The 27,224-nt window shown below is 37.1% G+C and overlaps 2 protein-coding genes across 2 annotated transcripts in view; one reads left to right on the top strand and one right to left on the bottom strand.

The window, feature by feature from the left end:
• Positions 1–13,970: 13,970 nt before the first annotated feature.
• LOC130864375 (olfactory receptor 3) lies at positions 13,971–17,860 on the top strand. Its single transcript, XM_057754633.1, has 2 exons — positions 13,971–13,991; positions 16,931–17,860. Exons 1-2 carry the CDS (start codon positions 13,971–13,973, stop codon positions 17,858–17,860), a joined length of 951 nt encoding a protein of 316 aa, XP_057610616.1.
• Positions 17,861–25,714: 7,854 nt separating this feature from the next.
• The window catches only part of LOC130864374 (uncharacterized), a 44,568-nt gene continuing 43,058 nt past the window's right edge, over positions 25,715–27,224 (bottom strand). The window contains exon 5 of the mRNA XM_057754632.1: positions 25,715–26,661. Within this exon, the coding sequence (XP_057610615.1) occupies positions 25,715–26,661 (947 nt within the window). The remainder of the gene's footprint in view (positions 26,662–27,224) is intronic.

Raw genomic sequence — 27,224 nt, 5'->3', positions numbered from 1 at the left:
GTAGAAGCACAAGAACAACTTAGAAAAGTCAGTTCTCCTTCCACCATGTAGCTTCTAAGCTTGCATTCAGATCAAGAGGCTTGTGGCTGTCCTTGCCCACTGAGAAATCTTTGACCTTGCAGGTCCATGTTTTTACATTCTGTCTTTGTTAGTCTCCTCAGTACTTTGTGTTAGCACCTTATGCTCTGTTTTTTGGTTTTACATTTTCTTACAAACTTTTATTATCATTCTTGGAAACTTGGCCTCAGAAATCTCAACATATCTTTGAAACATCAATCAGTAATTTCCATAATTTGTTCATTTCTTCTCATCCAAATCAAGCAAGTCCCTTTACTTACCACCACTGCCTCTTGGTCTAATATGTCAGTCAACAAGTGTGAGATGGTGTGAGCCTTATGGTAAGAGTACCACAAAAAAGACCTGGTAGCCACAACAGTTTTAGTCAAATTTTGTGCTCATTGCCATCTTATTCACTGAGAAGAAAGTCATGCAAAAGTATTTATGAAAAAGGAATAATCATAATCTTCTTGAAAAGAAAGATTTAATGGGATTGGCTGGAATTGGGGTTCTGAATGAAAAATTTAAAATATAAACAGCAAATAGACCAAAACAAAAGTCAAATTATTCAATAGAGATTAAAAACTATAGAAGGAATAGAAGCTTTGAGAAAAGTTTATCAAAGTTCTAGATGAGAAGTCCAAAAAGTAAACAAAAGATGCAAAGACAAGTCTAGGTAATATCCGAATGGAAGGCAGGATCACTCATAACTACCTTCAACTACTTGAAGAGAAAAATACGGAAAGATGAGCTTCTTTGTTGAAAACTTATAATGATATGAGACAAATTTCTGATTCTGCCTGGACAAAATTTTGAGGAATTCTGGGGTATTTTATATTTTCATTTTGAAGCCTGACTTGATAGAGACAGAGGCCCCTCTTCATCAGGCTAATCCCTAGAAGAGGGTGAACAAATTCACTTTAAATGTCTAAAGATCCAAGAAGTCAGGAAACAAGAGTTCCCCAGAGTCTTGTTAGTGAACACATACGATACCCAATTCCCCTCTGTCTTTATTAGAACAGATAAAATTAGTGCAGCACTGGGCTCCATAAAATCTAGGCTGTTTTATTATTTTCTTTATACCTTAAAAACTCTTGTAACTAATCGATAATGACAATCTATGGCAGCAGTTTTCAACCTGTGGGACAGAATGCTTTAGGGATTGCATATAGCTTGTATGTCAGATATTTTCATTATGATTCACAACAATAGCAAACATGCAATTATGAACTAGCAACAAAATAACTTTATGGTTGGAGGCCACCACAACATGAGGAGCTGTGTTAGGGATCAAAGCCTTGAGAAGGATTGGAACCGGTCTGCAGTAAAATAGGCTTTCTGGGGAGATGCATCTGCCTCCATGTAACAAGGTCCCTCTGCTCAAAGCTCCTTCACTAAAGAAGTGTAAAAGTGTCTAATACTTTCTTGACAGTTAGTTTCTCATGATTCTGATCAAGAATAAAAAGCACTGGTCCAATTTCACTCACCTGATTATATTCTATAAGTGATTTTAAGAGACAAAACCCACGAAGAGTAGAGTAATAATAGTAACAAAAATTTGGAAGTTGGGAACCAAATGGACTAGTGATCCTGAATATCCCCATCATTGGAACTAAATTTTAGATACTTTCCCCAGCTGTAGACCTCTGAACTCCTCTCTGTTTGCTTTAACTTGAAAAAAGTTAAACATCAGAAATTTAATTTGGGGTTAGAGGCATGACTCAGTAATGAAGAGCACAACTCTTACAGAGGACCCAGACTCAGTTTCCAGAGCCCACATGGTGTCTCACAACATTCTGTAACTCTGGAGCTGGGAGATCCACTGTGCTCTTCTGACCTCTGTGTGTTCTTGCACATACACTGTGAACATACATGCAGATAGGCATATAGCAAGCAAAACTAGCTTGCTTGTGGTCACTCACAGTCTTTGGTTCTTATGGACACAATAGGGCAATTACAAAAAAAATGACAGTGTTTGAAACATCATGCACAAGACTTAAAAAGTTGAAGCCAGACAAAATCCCAGCATTGGGGTGGGTGTGGGCATGAAGTCTTACTTGGAGATCTTAGAAACTGATATCTTCCAGAAGAATATTTGTCTTTCCTTAGTGGTGTGGCCCTAATAGATTCAACACTGCAGTGGATGGTATATCTTGCAGAAGAAGAAGATTTAGTTTTCCTTAGGCTGTGCCCCTGGTAGGTTCAACACTGCAGTGGATGGTCACACACCTAAAAGTATACAGGCAGCACCAATGAGACGTGATGAGTTTTGAAAAAATTGAGGACACATATTTGTGTTGGTATGGAATGGGGGTAGATCTGGGATGAAATTGAAGGGAATTTAAGGTACATCAAATGAAACTCTCAAATAATTAATAATAAAAAAAGCTACTGAGCTTAATAGTGTTTGCTTTTAGTCCCAGCACTGGGAAGTGGAGACACAGTGTCTCTTGGGTTAGCCAATCAGTGAGTGCCAATTACAATGAGAAACTCTGTCTTAAAAAATGCTGGGAAATCATCTGTGGAAGACACCCCTACATTGAACTCTGGCTTCCATACACATGTGTGTACATCATGTGTACCCACTGACACCCACCACATATGTATCCCACTACCACCACAAAATGTCTTAGAGTTCAGAAGCAAGAGACTTTGGTTATCACTCTTACCTTCAGTTTGGTTCATTCTGGACTCTGAATTACATTTTCCTAGAGGGAACCAGAAAGGAAAAGTCTTTGTTAGCCATGAAGTCCCTGCTGGTTATTTTGTCATCAACAACATGAGCTCTCCAGGGGCACACCCTTATGCCTTCTGCAACAAGTTCTTCCACTCCCAGAGCAGCCCCAGACAATAAAGCAATTGTATCCTGTTTTCTCGTATTTGAGCTTGTATGGACATACCATACCAGTTGGGTCTTCTTGAAGGTTTAAAAAATTATAACTCATACCTATTTTTCAGGGTTTCTGACTCAAAGTATGATGGGGAAGTTTTGTTAACTAGTTATTTTCAAGATGTGGGACCAAGTTGAGGTGTGGCTTTCTGGGACCTGGAGAAAAATGGGTGCCAGGCCCAGGTGCTCCCTCTCTGTGGTTCCTACACAGCACAGCTGACCTTGTTCCTATTTCATGATTTTCTTCCTTCATAATAAATAAAAGTATAAGCTTTCTTTTATCTAGATTGGCAATTTTCCAAATGGAACTAACTTCTACAAAAGTAAATTTATATATCTATGTCATTTGGCTGTGAGCTTTTATATATATAAATATATATATATAATATATACATATATTTAATTCTGAACTAAAATATAGACATCCTTAGAGATACCATCGATCTTACCACCGATTATGTCACCTTGAAACAAATGGAGGAATTTTACAGTATTTTTTATTTGAAGGTATTTGTTCTCATCAAATAAGAGATCATATGAAAAGAGGTATAAAGATAATATGTTGAGTGATGATTGAAGTGACATGTATTTGTGTATTTTCACATTGAATTCTAAGTCTAATATAGTATGCCAAGAACTCAAGGTTGAAATTTGTTTTGAACTATTGAAATTTTGAAATAATAACATAAAATAGAATCTACATATAATAATTTAATTCAAAATGAGTGTCTTCTTGAGAAAAAAATAGAAAATATCCTTTTTTGTTATTTTTATCTCTCAGTAGATGTGGTGTTTTTTTCCAAATTTACTTCACAGCCCTACAATTTCATTCATTCTTGCTGCCACAATACAAGCATAAGCAGGTGTTACATCTAAATTATTGAAACAGATGCAGATTCCTGTGGACAACAATGCTTTGTAATTTGTTTGCCACATCAGCAGACAGTAAGTTATTTAGAAACATGGTTACTTCTTTTGTTAAGCACTTTGTTGGGTGCACGGTTAGTTGCTACTGCTCTGAGACTGGAACTAGAATGTTCAAATGGACTGGAAAGGACTTCAGAAACAAAGCTAAAGAGGACTTTAGTTTCTTGTTAATCCTGCAGCCTGATACCTATCCAGGCTGAATTTAAGAGAAAATTGTCTGTTCTCCATGTGCCTTACTGCCACCAGACACTGTGCTAGAGAATCCAGATGCATATTGTTCAAAAGGCAGGCTTATGTGTTAGGAATCCTTTGTAAAGAACATATGGAGTTCAATGACCTTGATACTTAAACCTCTGTAACTGACCATCTATCAATCATGATTCTATATTCATTCTGTGTCAATTTCTAGGGATTCATAAAACATACATAAATGTTAAAAATAGAACTAATTAGTATTTTCATTATAATAATAAACTGTTCATTGTTAATATGGTAATGAGTAGCATAACTGATTGTACAACCCAGGTAAGGGTATTACATTACAAAATATTTAATGTATTAGATTGAAACAGTAGAAATTCTAAAGCTGAATTTATTCATTCAAGGTAGGAAAATTTGAACAACAATATAAATTTTAACTCCATAAAATGAATGGTGAGCCATAATAAAAGCCATCTTAGATCTCAAAAAAACCCATTCAGATTGAATAACTGTTTTTAATACTAATTTTACTGTGTTAAAGTTAAAACTTTTTTGATTAGACAGATAGGGGGAAATGATGTGGGATGTCATTCTCTACTCTATGAATATGTGTGGCTCTCATTGGTTGATAAATAAAGTTAAGGTGGAATATATCCAGACAGAATACAGCTAGGCAGGAAAGTCAAAATGAATACAAGGATAAAGCAGGGCAGAATCAAGAGAGATACCATCCAGCAATCCAGGGAATAACATATCAGCAGACCAGTAATGCTACAACTATACAGCCATATTTTGATGAACAGAAATTGATAAATTTAAATATAAGAACTAGTTATTAATAAGCCTGAGCCATTGGCCAAACATATATAATTAATATTAACCCTCTGAGTGCTTATTTGGTAACTGGTGGATGGAAGAGAACCTCCAGTTACACTATATCTAAAATACTCCCTATTTATCTCATTCCATTTTAGTCAATCTCTTTTTTTTATGTTGAGGGATAATGACTTTTTATGTCTTTTTAATTTTTAAAAATATTTATTAGTGTGTGTGCCCACGTTTTCCATATATTTATCATTTACATTTGGTCCATGGAGGTCAGAAAAATGTGTTGTATCCCCTGGAACTGGGGTAACAGATGAATACAGTCTGTCATATGGGTGTATCATACGGGTGCTAAGAACAGAACCCAGGTCCTCTGCAAGAATATTAAGTGCTCTAAGTCACTGGCCTATCTCTCTAGCCCTAACTTTTGTCTCTTTACATAATATATCAATCTGTCTACCAATTTCTTCTCATGTTTGATTCATGTGTATCTATGTAAAGGTACTAAAACTTTGACTTATTTCCATGTTATTTGACTTTCCAGGAGAAGATGTGAAAAAATGTCTATTCACCCCAGATAGGACACTGAGGACTAAATGAAAAAATGATTCCATGCATGTAGCTTAATAAATCAGGGATTTCATTAGGGCTATCTAAGTTTCATAAGTGATTTAAGGGCAACACTATCCCCCAAATGCTCATTCCCACATGTAAAATGCTGTATCTTTGGAGTGCCCTGATAAACTTGTATATAGTTTCACCAAAAAGACTCCAATTCCCAGCAACTGTTTACTGAATAAAAACATGGTGAGAAGCCTTATGAAACTTGTAACCTCCGGACTCCCTAATCCTTGTACATTTTCTAAGATTCTTGGACATATGCAATGATTAATAGTAATAATAATAATGACAATAAAAGGTTTTAATTTGAAAAATGTTTAAATGAATATAATTCTAACATCACTCTCCTTTAGATTTCCTTAATCTAAAGACTGGACTCTTACCACATCCTACACAGTCTCCTTACTATTGTCTTTATTTTCCTTCCCCATCCATTCCATTTTCTCTGTACACCATACATATTTTAAAGTATTCATTGGCTTTAAAATGACTTTTTCAATCTTGCGATCAAATATTTTCATAAGTCTTCACTTTCTTTTGATCAAAGTGTCAATAACTCAGCATGGACTCCATAGTTCTGCATGAGTCTTACCGATACCTCAAATTTTTGTTTAAACGTATCTCCTAGGCCATATACATCTTATTTATTTATTTATTTATTTATTTTTATTTATTTTATTTATTTTTATTTTTTATTTTTTAATTAATTAATTTATTTAATTATTAAAGATTTCTGCCTCTTCCCCGCCACCACCTCCCATTCCCCCCCTCCCCGAATCAAGTCTTCCTCCCTCCTCAGCCCAAAGAACAAGCAGGTTTCCCTGCCCTGTGGGAGGTCCAAGGACCACCCACCTCCATCCAGGTCTAGTAAGGTGAGCATCCAAACTACCTAGGCTCCCACAAAGCCATTACGTGCAATAGGATCAAGAACCCATTGCCATTGTTCTTCAGTTCTCAGTAGTCCTCATTGTCCGCTTTGTTCAGCGATACCGGTTTTGTCCCATGCTTTTTCAGACCCCGGGCAGCTGGCCTTGATGAGTTCCCGATAGAACATCCCCATTGCCTCAGTGTGTGGGTGCACCCCTCACGGTCCTGAGTTCCTTGCTCGTGCTCTCTCTCCTTCTGCTCCTCCTTTGGATTGTGAGACTTCAGTCCAGTGCTCCAATGTTGGTCTCTGCCTCTGTCTTCTTTCATCGCCTGATGAAGGTTAATATTCAGGAGGATGCTTATATATTTTTCTTTGGGTTCACCTTCTTATTTAGCTTCTCTAGAATCACGAATTATAGTCTCAATGTCCTTTATTTATGGCTAGAAACCAAATATGAGTGAGTACATCCCATGTTCCTCTTTTTGGGTCTGGCTTACCTCACTCAGGATAGTGTTTTCGATTTCCGTCCATTTGTATGCAAAATTCAAGAAGTCATTGTTTTTTACTGCTGAGTAGTACTCTAATATGTATATATTCCATACTTTCTTCATCCAATCTTCCATTGAAGGGCATCTAGGTTGTTTCCAGGTTCTGGCTATTACAAACAATGCTGCTATGAACATAGTTGAGCATATACTTTTGTTGTATGTTAGGGCATCTCTTGGGTATATTCCCAATAGTGGTATTGCTGGGTCGAGAGGTAGGTTGAACCCGACGTTCCTGAGAAACGGCCACACTGCTTTCCAAAGTGGTTGGACAAGTTTGCATTTCCACCAGCAATGAATGAGTGTGCCCCTTTCTCCACAACCTCTCCAGCAGAGGCTATCATTGGTGTTTTTGATTTTAGCCATTCTGACAGGTGTAAGATGGTATCTTAATGTTGTCTTGATTTGCATTTCCCTGATTGCTAAGGAAGTTGAGCACGATCTTAAGTGTCTTTTGGCCATTGGAACTTCTTCTGTTGAAAAGTCTCTGTTCAGCTCAGTGCCCCATTTAATAACTGGATTGATTAACCTTTTACGGTCTAATTTCTTGAGTTCTTTGTATATTTTGGATATCAGACCTTTGTCAGTTGCGGGGTTGGTGAAGATCTTCTCCCAGTCAGTGGGTTACCTTTCTGTCTTAGTGACAGTGTCCTTTGCTTTACAGAAGCTTCTCAGTCTCAGGAGGTCCCATTTATTCAATGTTGTCCTTAGTGTTTGTGCTGCTGGGGTTATACGTAGGAAGTGTTCTCCTGTGCCCATGTGTTGTAGAGTACTTCCCACTTTCTCTTCTATCAGGTTCAGTGTGTTTGGACTGATATTGAGGTCTTTAATCCATTTGGACTTGAGTTTTGTGCATGGTGATAGATATGGATCTATTTTCATTCTTCTACAGATTGACATCCAGTTTTGCCAGCACAATTTGTTGAAGATGCTATCTTTTTTCCATTGTATACTTTTAGCTCCTTTATCGAAAATCAGGTGTTCATAGGTTTGTGGGCTAAAGTCAGGGTCTTCTATTCGATTCCATTGGTCGACTTCTCTGTTTTTATGCCAGTACCAAGCTGTTTTCAATACTGTAGCTCTGTAATAGAGTTTGAAGTCAGGGATGGTAATGACTCCAGACGATCCTTTATTGTATAAGATTGTTTTGGCTATCCTGGGCTTTTTGTTTTTCCATATAAAGTTGATTATTGTCCTTCCCAGATCTGTGAAGAATTTTGATGGGATTTTGATGGGGATGGCATTGAATTTATAGATTGCTTTTGGTAGAATTGCCATTTTTACTATGTTGATCCTCCCAATCCCAGAGCAAGGGAAATCCTTCCATTTTCTGGTATCCTCTTCAATTTCTTTCTTCAAAGACTTAAAGTTCTTGCCAAATAGATCTTTCACTTCCTTGGTCAGAGTTACCCCAAGATATTTTATGCTATTTGTGGCTATTGTGAAAGGTGATGCTTCTCTGATTTCCCTTTCTGCTTCCTTATCCTTAGTGTATAGGAAGGCAACTGATTTTTTGGAGTTGATTTTGTATCCTGCCACATTACCAAAGGTGTTTATCAGCTGTAGGAGTTCTTTGGTAGAGTTTTCGGGGTCGCTTATGTATACTATCATATCATTTGCAAATAACGAAAGCTTAACTTCTTCCTTTCCAATATGGATCCCCTTATGTTGTCTTATTGCTATTGCTAGAACTTCAAGCACTATATTGAAGAGGTATGGAGAGAGTGGACATCCTTGTCGTGTTCCTGATTTTAGTGGGATGGCTTTGAGTTTTTCTCCGTTTAATTTAATGTTAGCTGTCAGCTTGCTGTAAATAGCTTTTATTATATTTAGGTATGACCCTTGTATCCCTAATCTCTCCAAGATCTTTATCATAAAGGGGTGTTGAATTTTGTCGAATGCTTTTTCAGCATCTAATGAAATGATCATATGGTTTTTTTCTTTCAATTTATTTATATGGTTGATTACATTGATAGATTTGCATATATTGAACCAGCCCTGCATCTCTGGAATGAAGCCTACTTGATCATAATGGATAATTTTTCTAATGTGTTCTTGGATTCGGTTTGCCAGTATTTTATTGAGAATTTTTGCGTCGATGTTCATGACTGAGATAGGCCTGTAATTCTCTTTCTTGGTTGGGTCTTTCTGTGGTTTTGGTATCAGGGTAACTGTAGCTTCATAAAAGGAATTTGGCAATGACTCTTCTGTTTCTATATTGTGAAATACATTAAGGAGTATAGGTATTAGCTCTTCTTGGAAGGTCTGGTAGAATTCTGCATTGAAACCATCTGGTCCTGGGCTTTTTTTGGAAGGGAGACTTTTGATAACTGTTTCTAATTCTTCACTACTAACAGGTCTATTTAGATCGTTCACCTGGTCTTGGTTTAGGTTTGGTATATGCTACTTATCTAAAAAAGTGTCCATTTCTTTTGCATTTTCCAGTTTTGTGGCATATAGGCTTTTGTAGTAAGATCTAATGATTCTCTGAATTTCCTCTGTTTCTGTGGTTATGTCCCCCTTTTCATTTCTGATCTTATTTGTTTGCGTGTTCTCTCTCTGTCGTTTAATTAGTTTGGATAGGGGTTTATCAATCTTGTTGATTTTCTCCAAGAACCAACTTTTTGTTTCATTGATTCTTTGGACTGTTTTCTGTGTTTCTATTTTGTTGATTTCTTCCCTCAGTTTGATTATTTCCAGTCTTCTACTCCTCCTGGGCGCATCTGCTTCTTTTTTTTCTAGAGCTTTCAGGTGTGCTGTTAAGTCCCCAATGTATGCTTTCTCCTTTTTCTTTAAGTGGGCACTTAGTGCTATGAACTTTCCTCTTAGCACTGCTTTCATCGTGTCCCATAGGTTTGAGTATCTTGTCTCTTTGTTTTCATTAAATTCAAGGAAGACTTTAATTTCTTTCTTAATTTCTTCCTTGACCCAGGTGTGGTTCAGTAATTGACTGTTCAGTTTCCATGAGTTTGTCAGCTTTCTGGAGGTAGCCTTTTTCCTTTGCAGCTCTTAATATTTTTTCTTTAATCTGTATATTTTGTATTTTGATTATTATATGGCAAGGGGATGTTTTTTTTTTGATCCAGTCTGTTTGGTGTTCTGTATGCTTCTTGAATATTCAAAGGAATATCTTTTTTTTTTTTTTTTTTTTTTTTTTTTTTTTTTTTTTTTTTGGTTTTTTGAGACAGGGTTTCTCTGTGGTTTTGGAGCCTGTCCTGGAACTAGCTCTTGTAGACCAGGCTGGTCTCGAACTCACAGAGATCCGCCTGTCTCTGCCTCCCGAGTGCTGGGATTAAAGGCGTGCGCCACCACCGCCCGGCTGGAATATCTTTCTTTATGTTGGGAATGTTTTCTTCCATAATTTTGTTAAAAATGTTTTCTGGACCTTTGAGCTGTGCCTCTTCTCCTTCTTCTATCCCTATTATTCTTAGGTTTGGTCTTTTTATTGTGTCCCATATTTCCTGAATGTTTTGTGATGAGAATTTGTTGGTTTTGGTGTTCTCTTTGATCAGTCCGTTTATTTTCTCTATGGTGTCTTCAGAATCTGAGATTCTTTCTTCTATCTCTTGTATTCTATTGATTATGCTTGTTTCTGTAGTCTCTGCTCGTTTACCTATATTTGCCATATCCAACTGGTCCTCAGTTTGTGTTTTCTTCCTTGCTTCCATTTCAGTTTTCAATTCTTGGACTGTTTCCATTACCTGTTTGATTGTTTTTTCTTGGTTTCCCAGGGTATCATTTACGTATTTACTCATTTCTTCAAACTTTTTGTTATACTTCTCATCCATTTCTATGAGGGCGTTTTTTACATGTTGTTTAAGGGACTCTATTGCTTTCAAAAAGTCAGTTTTTTCCTCTTCTCCTGTGTTAGGGTGTTTAAGTCCTTGTGTTGTAAGATCATTGGGTTCTGGTGTTTTCATGTTGTTTTTCAGATTGTTGGGTGAATTCTTGCCTTGGCGTCTGCCCATCTCCTCTTATCGATGCTATCTGCCTGCTGGTGCCTCCGCCACCCGGGCCTGCCTGCGCGCCGGTGCTTCCGCCGCCTAGGCCTGCCTGCTGGTGCCTCTGCCACCTGGGCCTGCGCGCCGGTGCCTCCGCCGCCCGGACTCCATATACATCCTTTTGTTCTCTTAAACATTCTTGTAATTGTTTTTTAAGTGTGTCACTGATTTCTTCTTGATGCTTTTCCATTTGACTCTGCTGTTCTAGTAAATAGCTATTCTACATCCATGCTGGATGTGTCATACTCTGTTTCCATTCTCACAAGTGTCTGCTTACTTATAGCTTACTTATAACTTATAACCTATGTTGCTTAACCCCTTAAATTGCTCACTTTACCTCACAACAGTTGTCACACAGTAGTTACACAGGCATTTTACTGATGATTAAATTAATGAATGAGTGAAAGAATAAATTAAATACTATTGCTTTCACTCTACTTTGTCTTATTTCATTCATTTTGATAGCCTGTAGGGAATTGGTTTTAAAGATTTTTTTCACACTGAGTTTTATGATCTCTGCACAGACACTAAGTATAATAGTGGGTCAAAGATGACAATGCCAGTTGATATGCTGATACCATGACTACAAAAACTCTTATAACAGAATTCATTTAATTGGTGCTTGCTTAAGTTCAGAGGTTACTCCATTGTCATTATGGCAGGAAGTGTGGTAGCACACAGGTAGGCATGGTTCTGGAAAAGTACTGAAAGTTCTACATCAAATTTACAGGAAGCAGGAAGAGTGAGACACTGGATCTGTCTTGAGCATTTAAAACCCCAAAACTCAGCTCCAGCGATACATTTTCTCTAACAAGGCAACACCTACTCCAACAAGATCACATCTTCAAATCCCTATCAAGTACTGCCACTCCCTAATGACAAAGCTTTCAAATATATGATGCTACAGAGACCATTCTTATTGAAACTACCACATATGCCAACAAGGTAGGGTAAAGCCATATCCCTAGATAAAGAGCTGCAGACAGTTAATCACTGCTGAGGAAAGGAGACTCAGTCTTTAAATCCCAAGTTATCATCTTTGGCCACATACTAACTCAGTCAGTTTTATAGGCATTTATGATATACAATATAACAATAATTTTAAAAAAGGTTATGAATTTGAGAAGGAATCAGGAATGGCCATGGCAGGAATTGGAGGAGAATGAAGGGGAGTAGAAATAATGTAAAAACAATACTCAAATATAAATTTTCAAAATTTAAAGAATTTAGTTTTTTAAAAATTAAGCACATAGCTTTCAAAATGCACATTTATGTATCATTTTCTAAAATATAATATTATATACATCATTAAAATGTGTTAAAGATAAAAGGTTAAAAGGGGGGAGTCTTTACATGTTTTCAAGTGTTCCTGTAGTAAGAAAAAGTTCCATTCCTTGGCAAGTGTTTGTGTCCCCATGGATTGATAGCAGCTTTCCTCTTAGTTCCAAACTGAAAGTGGGAATGAAGTATCCCCTAAGCAATAGAGCTTATAAAGGAGATATTGTGACATAAAGGCACATAAACTTTCAGTTTGAAGTTGATGCATCTGGATTTGAAAACCCACTTGAGAATTTTTTGAGCCATTCTTAAGCTCAGTAAAGATGGACAATATTATTCCCCTCAAGACTTGTTCTGATGGGTAAATAAGTACATGGTTATAAAAATTTTAATAAGTGAATTAATATGAAAATGACTGAATACTTATTAGTGTTCCCAAAGAGGATTGCTGTCTTTGTATGTAACAAATGTCCTTGTCCACAGGGAATATTAAGAAGCATACAATGAAAGTTCCCTAATTGTCTGTCAACTGAAACTGTGTCAGTAGTCTCCTGGGTTTACAATGTGACTGATAAAGAGGAGTCCTTCAGTTGCTGCCTTGGAGCTGGTGAAACAGAAAGTGTGGCGCTTCCTCATATTAGGTGTGGTATTATGACTTCTCTCTCCATCTGGCTCTCAGTCTTTTGAGAAACATGAATAACAAAGTCATGGAACTTGCAATGTTTGAGTTGCCAAGCTCACTCTGAGTTTGGTAAGGGCAGTATTTGTAGGGCTATACCCAAAACATAAACATCTCTCTCTGTCTCTCTCTCTCTGTCTCTGTTTCTCTGTCTCTGTATCTGTTTCTCGGTCTATGTCTCTGTCTGTGTGTGTGTGTGTGTGAGAGAGAGACAGAGACAGAGACACAGAGAGAGAGAGAGAGAGAGAGAGAGAGAGAGAGAGAGAGAGATCTACAGCTGGTCCTAAAGGCCTGGGAAAGAAGTTGAGGGTAAACAATTAGATCTGTGGTTCAGATCATAACCATCTTTAACTCCAATTACATTTAAATTTTAATTTAAAATGCATGTGGACATGTTAATAATCAGTTATAAAATCTTTTAGATGATTAATATAATTATATAAGGAAAATGTTGTGAATCTCAAGTAACCCCAGGAAACATAATAATAATAATATGAAGCTTGTATCTTTCTGATTAGTAAAATGTTATACCTTTTTCAACTTCTTATTGAATATTTGGTCTATATCCCTTCTGTACGAATATCAAAAATTAATAATCCATTTCTGTGAGTAGTTAAAACATACCTATACACAACTTTCCACAACAAACTTTTGCTACAACTTTTCAAATATTTATCTTACTGAATAGATATTTTTTTCGGTGGATTTACTTTGGCTTTAAACTTTCCCTTCTTGGTGGAAACTAGAAAGCTCATTAAGAAAATTAGCCATGAGGCTGGAGAAGTTCTTCAGCATTTAAGAACATTTGATGATTTTCCAAAGGACTAGAGTTTGGTTTCAAGTAACTCTAGCTCCAGATGATCCAACACCTTTTTCTGACTCCCACAGGCACTGTACTTATATGACATATATACAAACAGATGCACATACACAAATAAAAATAAACAGACCTGTTTTATTGATTGACGAGGAAATTTCAGTTCTCAGTCAGTTATCATTATAGGTTAGGTAGTGGACATCTTAAACTCTCTGTTTATCTCAGAGGGCTTATTGAAGATTTGGGAAAGGCATCAATCCAATGGCCTTAATAATGAGGAGTGTCTAGTCCATCCCTGTATACTCTTCTAGAAGGGATCAAGCATACTGGTTGATAGCATAAATTTGTATTTAGACTAGTCTGGGATTAAATGTCCTCTCATCATTTTAATGATATATGAGCTTAGGCAAATTATTTAAATTCTTTCAGCTTTAGTTTTCAATTGGTTAAGCTAGAATAATGTGTTTAAACTTTTAAGTTTATTTTATGTGTATGGGTCTTTTGCTTTCATGTATGTCCATGAACTACTTTCATGCCTGGTGCTCAAGAAGGCTAAAAAGTGGTGTTGTATTCCATGAAACCAGAGTTACAGACAATTGTGAGGATCCCTGTAGATTCTGGGACCCAACTCAGTTTCTCCAGAAGAGCAATCAGTGCTCTTACCCTCATGTCTTTTTCTGTAATCATGTTAAGCTATGATGGAAATTATATGTCTAGTTTATATTATACAACAGAGTATATGGCTAATAAATGGTTGCTAACCTAATTTATTTGTTTTTTTTTATTTGTTTTTTGGATTTTTCGAGACAGGGTTTCTCTGTAGCTTTTAGTTCCTGTCCTGGAACTAGCTCTTGTAGACCAGGCTGGCCTCGAACTCACAGAGATCCGCCTGCCTCTGCCTCCTGAGTGCTGGGATTAAAGGCGTGCTCCACCACCGCCCAGTGATATTTATTTGTAATATTAATATCATCATCAAGGCACAAATCTTGGGTTCAAAGATTTTACTGAACCTAAAATTCTTGGAACACTTCTTGAAAACCTTGAGTGTTATCAGGTAGCAATTATGATCTTACTTAATTATGCAGTTGCTGAAGGCTTTTGATGGGAAGACAGACAGTTCTGAAATCAAACCATAGGTTCAAAACAAGCTAGTGCTGTAATATTGTGCAAGAAAAAAAGTCCCAGTGTTCTTTCTGAAATGAGATTCATAATGCCTATTGAGAGATTTGAGTAACAAGTGAGTAGAACTTTAATAGAACCTGGTGTAAATTAAGTTTTTGTCATATTTTATCACGAATGCAGCTGTTTCTACTATTCAGTTCTGTAAAACTCACCTGAACCAAACCAATAAAATGGTAAATTTCCCCTCACTATCTGTGGCTTCTATTTTCTAAGCCCTACATCTCTCTCCATCCGTCTTACTTTAAGGAAAGCATTTCCATTGTTCTTCCATCTGAATCTCACCCCATAAATGCTCCATTCTCATCTATTCCATCTCAGGAGCAATGTGGGTCATAATCCTGTCTCTTTCCAAGGGATATTTCCTTTAAACTTAACATTTACTTGTAACTTAAAAATCTCTTTTCTTTTGTTGAAAGAATTTTGCATATTAGCATCCTACTGAAGATGGTATTTGGGGCAGGGATGTGGAAAACTCAAGGCTGCAATGAAAATTACACTGCATAGGTGAGATTTTTTCACTTGTTTACTTGAGGGATAAAATTACTTTGAAAATATGAACGATTAAAAGAAGCATAAAAATGTTCCATTATACATTTCCTATACTCAGTTAAAATTCTGGAATTAGATTTGGATTATACATGTGACAATCTATGTATAAAGTTCTCACCCTTTAGGACAAAGCAACAGAGTATACCATTCACAAATATCCAGGAGATTAAATGGGAGTGTTCTCACATATTCTGACTCTGTCTTTTTAAGTCCCATAGTTCCACCCTTCCTTTCATAGAGTCACAACCCAGGGACCCAGGCTGCTTTTGAGTCCCATTGACAAAGTAGTGGCAGGGCCTCTGATGCTCTGAAATTTTGCTTCTCTCTTTAATGTTTAGTGTAATATCAATTGGTTGATAAAACAGCTGTCACACCCAGTTAAAACCACTATGGTAGGCTCAGAAAAACACTACAGCATGCATAGCTCAGCATGTTGACCTTGATAACAGTGGACCCCCAAAATTGCAAAGAACTACAATCAAGAAATCCAAAGAGAAAACAATTCTAGGATTTTTTGTGTGGTGTGAGGTAAAAATACACTGTACGCTGTGTAGATCAACAACTGCCTCAGAATTACTCACCAAGGAGTCCATTCTTTATTTATACACTGACCTACACCACTTTTATCCATTGTAAATTCTTTATTGTAAGCTTGTCTGTGCTTATATTCTGTCTTTCCTTCCACTGTCTTCTAGGTTTACCTTTGTAACTACCTCTGTTTGTTTCTTATAGTAACCATTGTGCTGTAATATGTCTTTATACACTGTAGTAAATACCTTATTCTTTAAAAATATAGATATTTATATTGATATATGCTAGAAAATAAATATGTTCTAGGTTGTATTAAAGATACTAAGAATTTGTTTCAATTTTTCTCTTTGGATTTCTTGATTTTTGGACCACAGCTAGGGACCAACAAAGAAATACTAATTATAGACAAACAGGATTTAAAGAAGGAAGAAATCATCCCAACTTTAATTATGAAGGGTCATTAGATTTCAGATACTAGAAAACTATTTTGCTTCAGAAAAACAAACCTGGGGGCAAGACACTTGGATTCATGACCCCTCTTTTATCTGTATTACTTCTGTGGTTGTAAGATTATTTTCTTCAACCATTCCATCTGTAGAGTAGAAATGATAACAGCATGTACCTAGACCATAGATTTACACCTATTGAATGAATTAGTATGCAAACATGGTTACAATCCTACATAAGGAAAACACTTAGTAAATGTTGACTATAAATATTATTGTTTACAGACTCTGGGATTAGACTGAGAAAGAAAGTGGCGGCATGCCTGAATCTACATTTTTTCCTCCACAACATTTTCAGAAAAGCATGAGAGATGTAAAAGAAACCCATGTAATGGAAGACATTCTCTAAGACTTTAACAAACATCTCTATCATCATATGCCACAACCATTTCTTATCACTCCAACTTCCCCAGCAATTGCTGTCCCCAGCTGATACACAGCATGAGACTCAAGAACCAGAGTACTGTGTCTGAATTTCTTCTCCTGGGGCTCCCCATCAGACCAGAGCAGTGGGGCATCTTCTTCACCCTATTTCTGGTCATGTACCTGACCACAGTGCTGGGGAACCTGCTCATCATCCTGCTCATCAGGCTGGACTCTCACCTCCACACCCCCATGTACTTCTTTCTCAGCCACTTGGCCTTCACAGACATTTCCTTTTCATCTGTCACTGTCCCAAAGATGTTAACCAAAGTGCAGATGCAGTATATAGCCATCACCTATGAGGGGTGTATAGCACAGACATACTTTTTTATATTCTTTGCTGACCTGGACAGTTTCCTTATCACTTTGATGGCATATGACAGGTATGTGGCCATCTGTCATCCTCTTCGTTACACCACCATCATGAGTCAGAGCCTTTGTGCCATGCTAGTAGCTGTGTCCTGGGTCATAGCTTCTACTTGTGCTCTTTTGCACACTCTCCTCCTAGCCCAGCTTTCCTTCTGTGCTGACTACACTGTCCCCCACTTCTTCTGTGATCTGGGTGCTCTCCTCAAGTTGTCCTGCTCTGACACATCCATCAACCAATTGGTAATCTTCACAGCAGGTTTGGCAGCCATTATGCTTCCATTTCTGTGCATCCTCATTTCTTATGGCTGTATTGGGTTCACCATTCTTCAGGTTCCCTCAACCAAGGGCATCTGCAAAGCTTTGTCCACTTGTAGTTCCCACATCTCAGTGGTGGCTCTCTACTATGGGGCAATTATTGGTCTCTATTTCCTGCCCCCGTCCAACAGTACCAATGACAAAAATATAATTGCTTCAGTGTTGTACACAGTGATCACTCCCATGCTGAACCCTTTTATTTATAGCCTGAGAAATAAAGACATGAAAGGGGCTTTCAGAAAACTCTGGAGCAGAAAGACAGGTTTTTCCAACTGATAATTTTATTTTTTTCATCAATATGATCTTACTTCCTTGATAATATATAAGCAAATTATTAAAACTATATCTCACTAATTTATCTTCTACTGCCTTCCCTCAAAATGCTTTGCTTACATTGTTTCTATATCAATGCGAAGGGATATTAAAACAGAATATTCTATGATTTTGTTAATTTTATTTTATTAGATAGTGGGGCTTGTATCATTAAAAGGGAGTCATTGAGATGAACTCTTCCTCCAATTTTAAGTTTAGTATAAAATGTGCCTGGGTTTTCTACTATTACTTGAAAATTTACCAATTTTATGAAGTATGGCTCCTGTTTTTTTACATTAGCACCAGATACCCAAGAAATTTTCTACAGCTTTCCAAGAAAACGTAAAAATTTTATCTCCAATTACAAAATAATGAAGGCACCGATTTCTTGTTCCTCTGGAACACAATCAACACTTGTTTCCTCACCAGCAGGTGTACATATGTATTGGCAACTGTAATCCCAGCTACCTCAGGTTGTGTCTAATAGTTAAACATACAATGAAGTCATCAAATTTAAATCGGGTAACAACTCTTAGTGGTTGTTTGGGAAAGCTCAGTTTCAGAGAGGTGATCAACACCCTGTGACAACAAAGTCAGTAGAAGGAAAACTAGAATCCCAGTATCCCAAAGCAATTCTTTGAGGCAAGATCCATGAAAGCTATAAGGAATTCTATACAAATCTAAGGAGTAATAACATAATATTGAAGGAAAAGATACAATAGCTTTCTCAAGATGTGCATTTTACTTGGCTTAAAAATAGGAATGATCCAGAAAAGCTAATTTCCATCTTACAGTGCTGATCAGATTGGTGTATCATAAGTTATGATTGAAATGCATATGTTAACATAACTCAAGATGGTAAGATTAAAATTTAAGATATTTATGGTAAGTGCCAGGGTATCTATTTTCTGACTCTTGACTGTCTCAATCTAATGGGCATGTGAAATTCCTTAAATGTTGAGTCAGGCAGTGGTGATACACACCTTTTAAAACTTTTTAATTCATTTTACATACCAACCACAGTTCTCTCTCACTCTTCTCCTCCCAATCACCCTCACCTCCCCCCAACCCATACCTCATCCACTCCTTCAAAAGACTAACTCCTCACGTGGGGAGTCAACAAAACCTGGCACATTAAGTTGAGGCAGAACCAAGCCTCTCCCCTTGCATCAAGGCTGAGTAAGGCTTCCTACCATAGGAAGTGTGGTCCAAAAAGCCAGTTTATGTATCAGGCATGGATCCTGGTCCCACTGCCAGGGGCTCCTCACACAGATCAAGATACACAACTAATACTCACATGCAGAAGGCCTAGTTTAGTCACATGCAGCCTCCCCAACTCTCTGTCTAGAGTACATGAGTTCACACGAGCTTGATATTGAAAAAGTCTTTGACAAAATCCAACACCCCTTCATGATAAAAGTCTTGGAGAAAGGTCTTTGATCTACAATAGTGTACTGCCTGGTGGCACAAAACTTGTTGGAAGCAATCAACTAATAATTAATTTGACAAAAGGCCCACTCCACAAGATGGAACCTTTACACAACCCTACTTGGATAACTAAAAGCCAATAGGGTAAAACAAAATACTACTGGCCTAAAAAAAATTAGTGATATGACTTCAAACGATATTCTGCTATACCTATAGATAAATGACTTGGTCAACCATCATCAGAAAAACTTCCTCCTGAAGCAAATGGGAACACATACAGAGACCCTCAATGAGACATCATAGAAAGGCCTTGGAATGCTCAGGTCTAAATAGGATGTCTCAATCAAATCCCTCACGTCAGAATTCAGGAAAACCTGCAGAAGGGTAGGCACAGGATATAAGAGGCAGACAAGATGGGGTATATGAGTAAAACAAAGCCCTCTAAGCCAACTGAGAAAATATTGTATGAACTCACAGAGACGGCATGCAGTTGGCACAGGGCTGCATGAGTCTGCACCAGGTTCTCTTCTTATATATTATAGCTTCCAGTTTAGTGCTTTGTGGGACTCCTGAGTGTGTGAGCTAGTGGGTCTCTGATTCTTGTGCCTTCTCTTAGGTCTCTTTACCTTCTGTTAATTTGCCTTGTCCAAATTGGTGGGGATTTTTTTTGTTGTATCATATTTTATTTTGTTATTCTTTGTTGTTATCTCTGAGAGGCTTGTTCTTTTCTCATAAGAGACAGAAAGGAAGTGGATCCTGATGTGGAGTGATGAGGAATAACTGGGAAAAGCAGAGAGAGAAACTGTAATCAGAATATATTATGATGAAAAGAATATATTTTCAATAAATGGATGAAAAAGATAAATTACTCTACAGAGTCATTGTCATATTGTAGGAAGGAAAGAAGATGGGAATACATAATACTGAAGACAAAGAAACATACAAACACATGCAACCATTGCATCAAGTGTACATTTTCCACCTGTGATCACATTGCTTCTAAGAAGATGAACACATTGAGCAACACATTATGGGAAGACTCTTCTGTTCTTTCTAGGATGCATGGAATACAGTAGAACAGATGGAGTCTGTAAGGACCTCCATATTACATTATGACAAGTAGAAGAACTATAACCTCACAAACAAGCAATTCTAGGTGAATATAGCTATACACTTTGGGTAACAGCTCTGAGAAACAAGCAATTCTGGGTGAATATAGCAATACACTTTGGGTAACAGCTTTGAGAAACAAGCAATTCTAGGTGAATATAGCAATACACTTTGGGTAACAGCTCTGAGAACAAGCAATTCTAGGTGAATATAGCAATATATTTTGGGTAACAGCTCTGAGAAACAAGCAATTCTAGGTGAATATAGCAATACACTTTGGGTAACAGCTCTGAGAAACTAGTATGAGTTCTAATTTCTCAAAACTTTGAGAGGACCCAGGGGGTCAATTTACCAATAAAATGTCCCCAATTAGAGAAAACTTGATATAATTGTAATGTTATCTCTGTCTCTCCCAGGAATAGAACCATGTGTTGTCACAGACACAAGAGAGTTCATCCTTGGAGAAATCATAATATAACCAAGACTATGATTCAAGACATGGTGGCTTAAGAAGATATTTACTTTTCTAGTTGCACCAGGGGAACCATGGTTTATAAATCGATAATGAACCAAGCTGGAGACTGACTGTAATGACCAAAAAATCCTGTTTCTAAATTCCATGCTATTTTAAGAATTTTAAAAAGAAGACATAAAATTAGGTGTTGGGTGAGCACATGTCTCCATGGGGTACTGGAGAGGAAAGTTGAATATATATATACTAACAGTACATTAAATATGTATATGAAACACCCAAATAATAAAAACAAACTATTATAAAGTATTGACAGAAAGAAGCGTTTTAATAAATCACTGTACAGAAGTTTAAAAATGTTTAGTTTTGTGATCACTTTTTAATTCAGTGGCTAGTTTCCTTTTACTTTTCTCTATTGAAAAATTTTAAAAATATTTATTTATTATTTATGTATACAATATTCTGTCTGTATGTATGTTTGCAGACCAGAAGAGGGCACCAGACCTCATTACAGATAGATGGTTATGAGCCACCATGTGGTTGCTGGGAATTGAACTCAGGACCGTTGGAAGAGCAGACAATGCTCTTAACCACTGAGCCATCTCTGAAATTTTACAGTGTATTTTGATCACAGCATTCCCCACATTCTTCCTTAAAAGAAAACAAATAGGCAAATAAGAAAGCAAACCAGAATGGAAAAGAAACATATACACACAAAATACTTAAAAACAGAAAGTTGGAAACCATAATATATAAGCAAAATGTCAGTAAGTTAAAAAAAACAAATCAAACAAACAAAGCAATATGAGACAAAAATTAACTTTAAAAACACCATTGATTTAATTTTTGTGTTAGCATCTCTTGCTGGGCAGGAGACCCGCCATTAAGTGTTGTTGACAAATCCAGTGAGACTCCTTTGGAAAAAAACCTGATTTTTCCTTTGCAAGTGATAGGTTTCTAAAGAGAAGTCCAACTTGTTGTGATGATTCGTTTTTCTATGCTTTCATAATTGAAATGTTTTGTTGACCATGATGTGTGTGACTGGAAATTTTAGTGGACCCATAATAGAGAAGCAATATGATATTATGATTTAACCACTAAAAATGTGAATTGATATGGGCCATACAATTCTGATGTCAGATTGATCCCTAAATATGTTCTGCATGTTTAAGTAACATAAATTATAAGGGCCATAGCAACGTTTCATAAAGGTTAAAAACATGGGAATACATAAAAAGATAAAAAATTCAACTCCAGTGCCATAACAAAGCACATAAACACAAAACACTATTTTATGGATGATTGTGCCAAACCTCAAATTCATGTATTGAAACTATCTACATCTAATATGAATGTTTTCAGAAATAGAATAAAGAACAAACTAGTGTTAAATGAAGTCATAGGTCCCTCATTAGATGTTAATGATGTCATAATGGTTGCACACTGATCTAAAAGGCTAGAGGTCCTTTTCGGAAAAACGTTTTTCTTGGTTTTGCTATTATTCTCCTCTTTCTCCTTCTCCTTCTTCTCTGTCTCTGGCTGCCTTTCTGAATCTCATGTTTCTGTCACATAACCATACAGATAGGAGAAAGTTATTAGCATCTACAAGCTATAAAGAAACTGTATAATCCTACACTTCTAGATCCAATGTTATATGCAATTGATTTTCTGCTTTTTGTGATACCCGGTCACTGGTATATTGTTACATCCTCCTTATGCAGATAAGTCATGTGTGTACAAGAATAAATCTATGAATTTTAGAGATGAACACACATAGAAATAAACTAGATTTAGTGGATAGTCATGTAATCATGGCTCCCTCACACCATTTTTGTCTTTACAAAGTCACTCCTTATCTCCTACTCTACACACCCTACCTACTGGACCTGATGATCACCTGCCTATAGGGCTACTACAGTCAAGTTTCATACATATTTTAGAAAAAGTTAAACGTTTTTGAGACATGGTCTTTCTGTGTATCTCTGGTGTCTTGGAACTCACTCTGTAGACCAGACTGGCTTTGAACTCACAGAGGTCCACCTACCTCTGCCTCCTGAGTGCTGGAATTAAAGGTATGAAACACCACCACTTGGCACAAAGTTGATTTTTTTAAGGGGAGAAAAAGTCATGTGCTTGGTTACTATGTCTCAAAAAAACAAACACCTAAAATATGATCAGTGATATGATTCTTAAGAGAAAAACACACTTGCCACCAAGCCTGACAACATAAGGTTGAGCACTAGGACCCACACATGGAAGGACACCAACAATTTCAACCTGTCTGACCTCCAGATGTAAACACACACACTAAATAAATAAAACATGTAAAATCATTAAAACAGCTAAAAAACAGTAACCATTTAGGAGAACATATGGAAAGACCTGGAGAAAATTTTCTCAGCAGCTGTTAAGTCTATTACACAGTAAGCTTAGCGTCCTGGTCAGGGTTTCTACTGCTGTGATAAAACCATGACCAAGAGGAACTTGGGATCTTAAACATCTTAAACGTTCAGGTAACAGTCCATCACTGAGGCAAGTGATGGCAGGGATGCAATCAGGGTAGGCAGAAAACTAGAGAAGGACCTGATACAGAGGCCATGGATGGGGTACTGCGTATATGGCTTGTTCAGCCTACATTCTTACAGAACCCAGGGCCACCATCCCAGAGATAGCAACACCAACACTGGGCTAGGCTCTTACTCACTAATCACTAAGCAAGAAAGTACTCAACAAATTTGCCAGCAGGTCAGTCTTATAGAAATATTTTCTCAATTATGATTCAGTCTTTCCAGATATGTCTAGGTTTGTGTCAAGTTGACAAAAGTCAAATAGCACAATGTAATAAATATATTCTTCATGCTTCAAAACCAAAAGTATAAAGTGTTTCCTACAAAGGAAGATAAACAATGAAAATATTTATATTTATCTTTTTTTGAACATTGCCTAACTTACACATGCATGAAACTTGAAAATATGTGTCAGTTTTTCATTGTAATATTTAAATTTTAACTTTTCTTTATCCTTAAAAATTTCATAAATTTAAGCAACATATTTGGTCATATCTACCACTTACTCTTCCCCTCCAACTTTCCCTAGGATCCCCTATCATGTCTTCCTCCCACTATCATGCCCTTCTTTTATATTTTTTATTTTTTTATTTCTTAACCCACTGACACAAACTAGTGTTTCCCTTTTGTCTGTAGGCATGAATCATCTATTGGGAAATGGGAAACCAACCAGTGGCCATATTTCTGACAAAATGACTCTTCTTCCTCCAGATAACAACTGCCCAAAACTCTTCCATTATTGGTGGATATTTGAGCCACTCCCCTCTTTGCTCGAGCTCATGTGTGCAACAGCCACTTTGTGTATAGAGGACAGAATTCCACAGCCATTCCTCCATAATTTCCAGCTCTTACACTCTTTCATCGATCAAATATTTAATTAGCACATTCCTACCTCTCTTTCTTCCCACCCTCTCAACCATCCCTTAAACATTTACATTCCAGTAGTCTCCCCAGTCTTTCATATTATATATATAATATATGTTCTCCTATCCCATATTATTAGATTTAACCTGGATTTGAAGATCATAGTCTTTCAAGCAGCTTCTTCATGCACATTTAATTTTGGTTAAATCTACTCCTGACACCCACATCCCCATCATCCTACTACATGCCTCAATACTTCTGACCCCAGGCTTCCACCTCTTTATTTTCATTTCACCTAAATTCTAATAGTCCCATCCCATGCCCATTTGTAGTTTCTTAGATTCCATATGTGTGCTATGTTAACTGTGCAAAACAAAACATGTGATCCTAACACATGAAACTTCATGTGAAAGAGAACATGTATCATTTGTCTTTTGTGACCTGGATAACCACACTCAATTTTCCCATACATTTATTTTCACACATTTACATGGTTTTGTTTTCTCCTGTAGCTTAGTAATACCGCACTGTGCATATATACCACATTTTTCCTCTTTCCATTGGTCACTTGATAAACTTCTAAGTTGATTTCATTTCCTAGCTACTGTGTACATAGCAGTAGTGAACACCATATAGAAGTGTCTGTAGAGTAGATACAAAGTTTTTATGTATATTCACAGAAGTGGTAGCTGGGTCAAATGAAAGATCTATGTATAGTCTTTGAGAAATGCACACACTGATTTCCAGAGTGACAATATTATGTATTAATTTATGCACCAATTTTAAAATAAAAAACATTGTGGTGTTGGCTCATGCCTTTAATCCTAGCACTTGGGAACAGAGGCAGGTGGATCTCTGAGTTCAAGGCCAGAATGATCTACATAGTGAGTTCTTGGACAGTTAGGGCTACACAGAGAAACCCTCTCTTGAAGGACCAAGAAACAAAAAAAATAAAAACAAAAGTAAACTAGAATTTTAATTGGTGTTAATCTTAAAAATAAATCCAAAGTATATTAGAAAAAATAAAATTAAAAAGTATATATACAGGAGAAATATTTCTGCTTTGAGATAGGAAAAAATCTTTTATAAAGACGGCCATAAAATTAGATAATAATGAAAGGCAAATGACTGGCATTTTATAAAAATTTTATGTTCCTAAAGTTAGGACACACTGTGAAAAGGAAAATAGTGTGGAAGCATTTATAAAACAAAAAAATATTCCCCAAGATGAACAAAACAATTAAAGAGAAACAAAACCTGTGGTTGAGGTGAAATGCAGAAAGAAAAAGTACAATCTGAAGACTCACTGGAAAGCACATAGAGTCCTATGTGTGGAACTGAGAAGCTCTCAAATATAAAGAGGGAAGACCAAACCCTTCACTGTGAACAGACTCTCCTGTTGAGGATATTTCTCAGTGCTCCTTTCATGTCCCGATTCCTCAGGCTATAGATAAAGGGATTCAGCATGGGTGTGACCACAGTATACATCACAGCTACAATGATATCCTTATCATTAGTATTATTGGAGGAGGGGAAAAAATATAACCCAATAATGGCTCCATAGTACAAAGAAACTACACATAGATGAGAACCACATGTGGACAAGGCTTTGCAGATTCCCTTGGTAGAGGGAGTCCTCAGAATGGTGGCTCCAATGTGACCATAAGAGATCAGGATGCATATGAATGGCACAGTAATAACTATCACTGCTAACGTGAGAATGAGCAGCTCATTGATAGAGGTGTCTGAATTGGACAGCTTAATTAAAGCAGAAAGATCACAGAAGAAGTGGTGAACAGTGTTATCTCTAAAGAGAGAGAGACGAGCAAAGAGAAGAGTGTGCACAAGGCCATTGGTGGAGGAAAATACCCAGGACACTATCACTAGCAGGACACAGAGGCTCTGCCTCATGATGGTGGTGTAGTGCAGAGGGTGACAGATGGCCACATACCTGTCATAGGCCATGGAGGTCAGAAGGAAGTTGTCAACACACCCAAACAATAAGAAAAAACACACTTGGGAAACACACCCAACATATGAGATGGACTGACTGTGTGTCAGCATATTCATGAGCATCTTTGGAGCTGTGACTGATGAGAAAGAGATGTCTGTGAAGGCCAAGTGGCTGAGGAAGAAGTACATGGGGGTGTGGAGGTGAGAGTCCAGCCTGATGAGCAGGATGATGAGCAGGTTCCCCAGCACTGTGGTCAGGTACATGATCAGAAACAGGGCAGAGTAAATGTCTTGGTCCTCTGGCTGGATGGGGAGTCCCAGGAGGATGAACTCAGATGTGCTACTCTGGTTATTCTTCATCATGCTTTTCTCTCTTCCTAGAGATGAAAAATGATGATATAGAGGAAGCAGAGGTCATTGTATCTGCTACAGAATAATAGCATGTTTTTAACTAGTCAGATTGTATGTACATTCTAATGAATATCTTGAGTTTTTTGCCACATTGTTGGGTTAGATTTTATGTGACTAAATGTGCTGTTTGCCTGCCTAAAAGCCAACTTCATAGCGTTTTAGAAGAAAAAAATGGAAAGTACCACAGTGAGTATCAGATTTCTTCGGGCTCAACCAGAGGAGACTTTAGTCTGTGAAAAACATCTGAGATTTCAAATTGGAGAGCAAGGCAGAGTCAATAAGGAACAGATAGAAATCCAGTAGATGACTTCCAATGGCTAATTGGATTGGATTCAATCCCACCCCTGTCCATGAGATACCAGGAATATTTTTCAGATATGCTTTAATTCCACTTACCACAAAAGTAAATATTAGGTGTATGAAGCTCCAAAATATCAGAATCTCCACATTTTATGTGAATGATACATATATCAGGTCAATCTTTGGGGTTTCATTAACTAGTGACATACCTGGGATACTCCAT

Source organism: Chionomys nivalis, chromosome 22 (assembly GCF_950005125.1).
Source record: "Chionomys nivalis chromosome 22, mChiNiv1.1, whole genome shotgun sequence".
In the NCBI taxonomy this organism is placed as follows: domain Eukaryota; kingdom Metazoa; phylum Chordata; class Mammalia; order Rodentia; family Cricetidae; genus Chionomys; species Chionomys nivalis.
This window is presented reverse-complemented; position numbering and strand designations above follow the sequence as displayed.

Bases quoted from the DNA above. Each gene is read 5' to 3' on its own strand.
- LOC130864375 (XM_057754633.1), top strand. From the start codon at position 13,971: ATGGCCTTAATAATGAGGAGT. The intron at 13,992-16,930 runs GTCTAGTCCATC...ATGAGACTCAAG, and splicing joins TGGCCTTAATAATGAGGAGT to AACCAGAGTACTGTGTCTGA.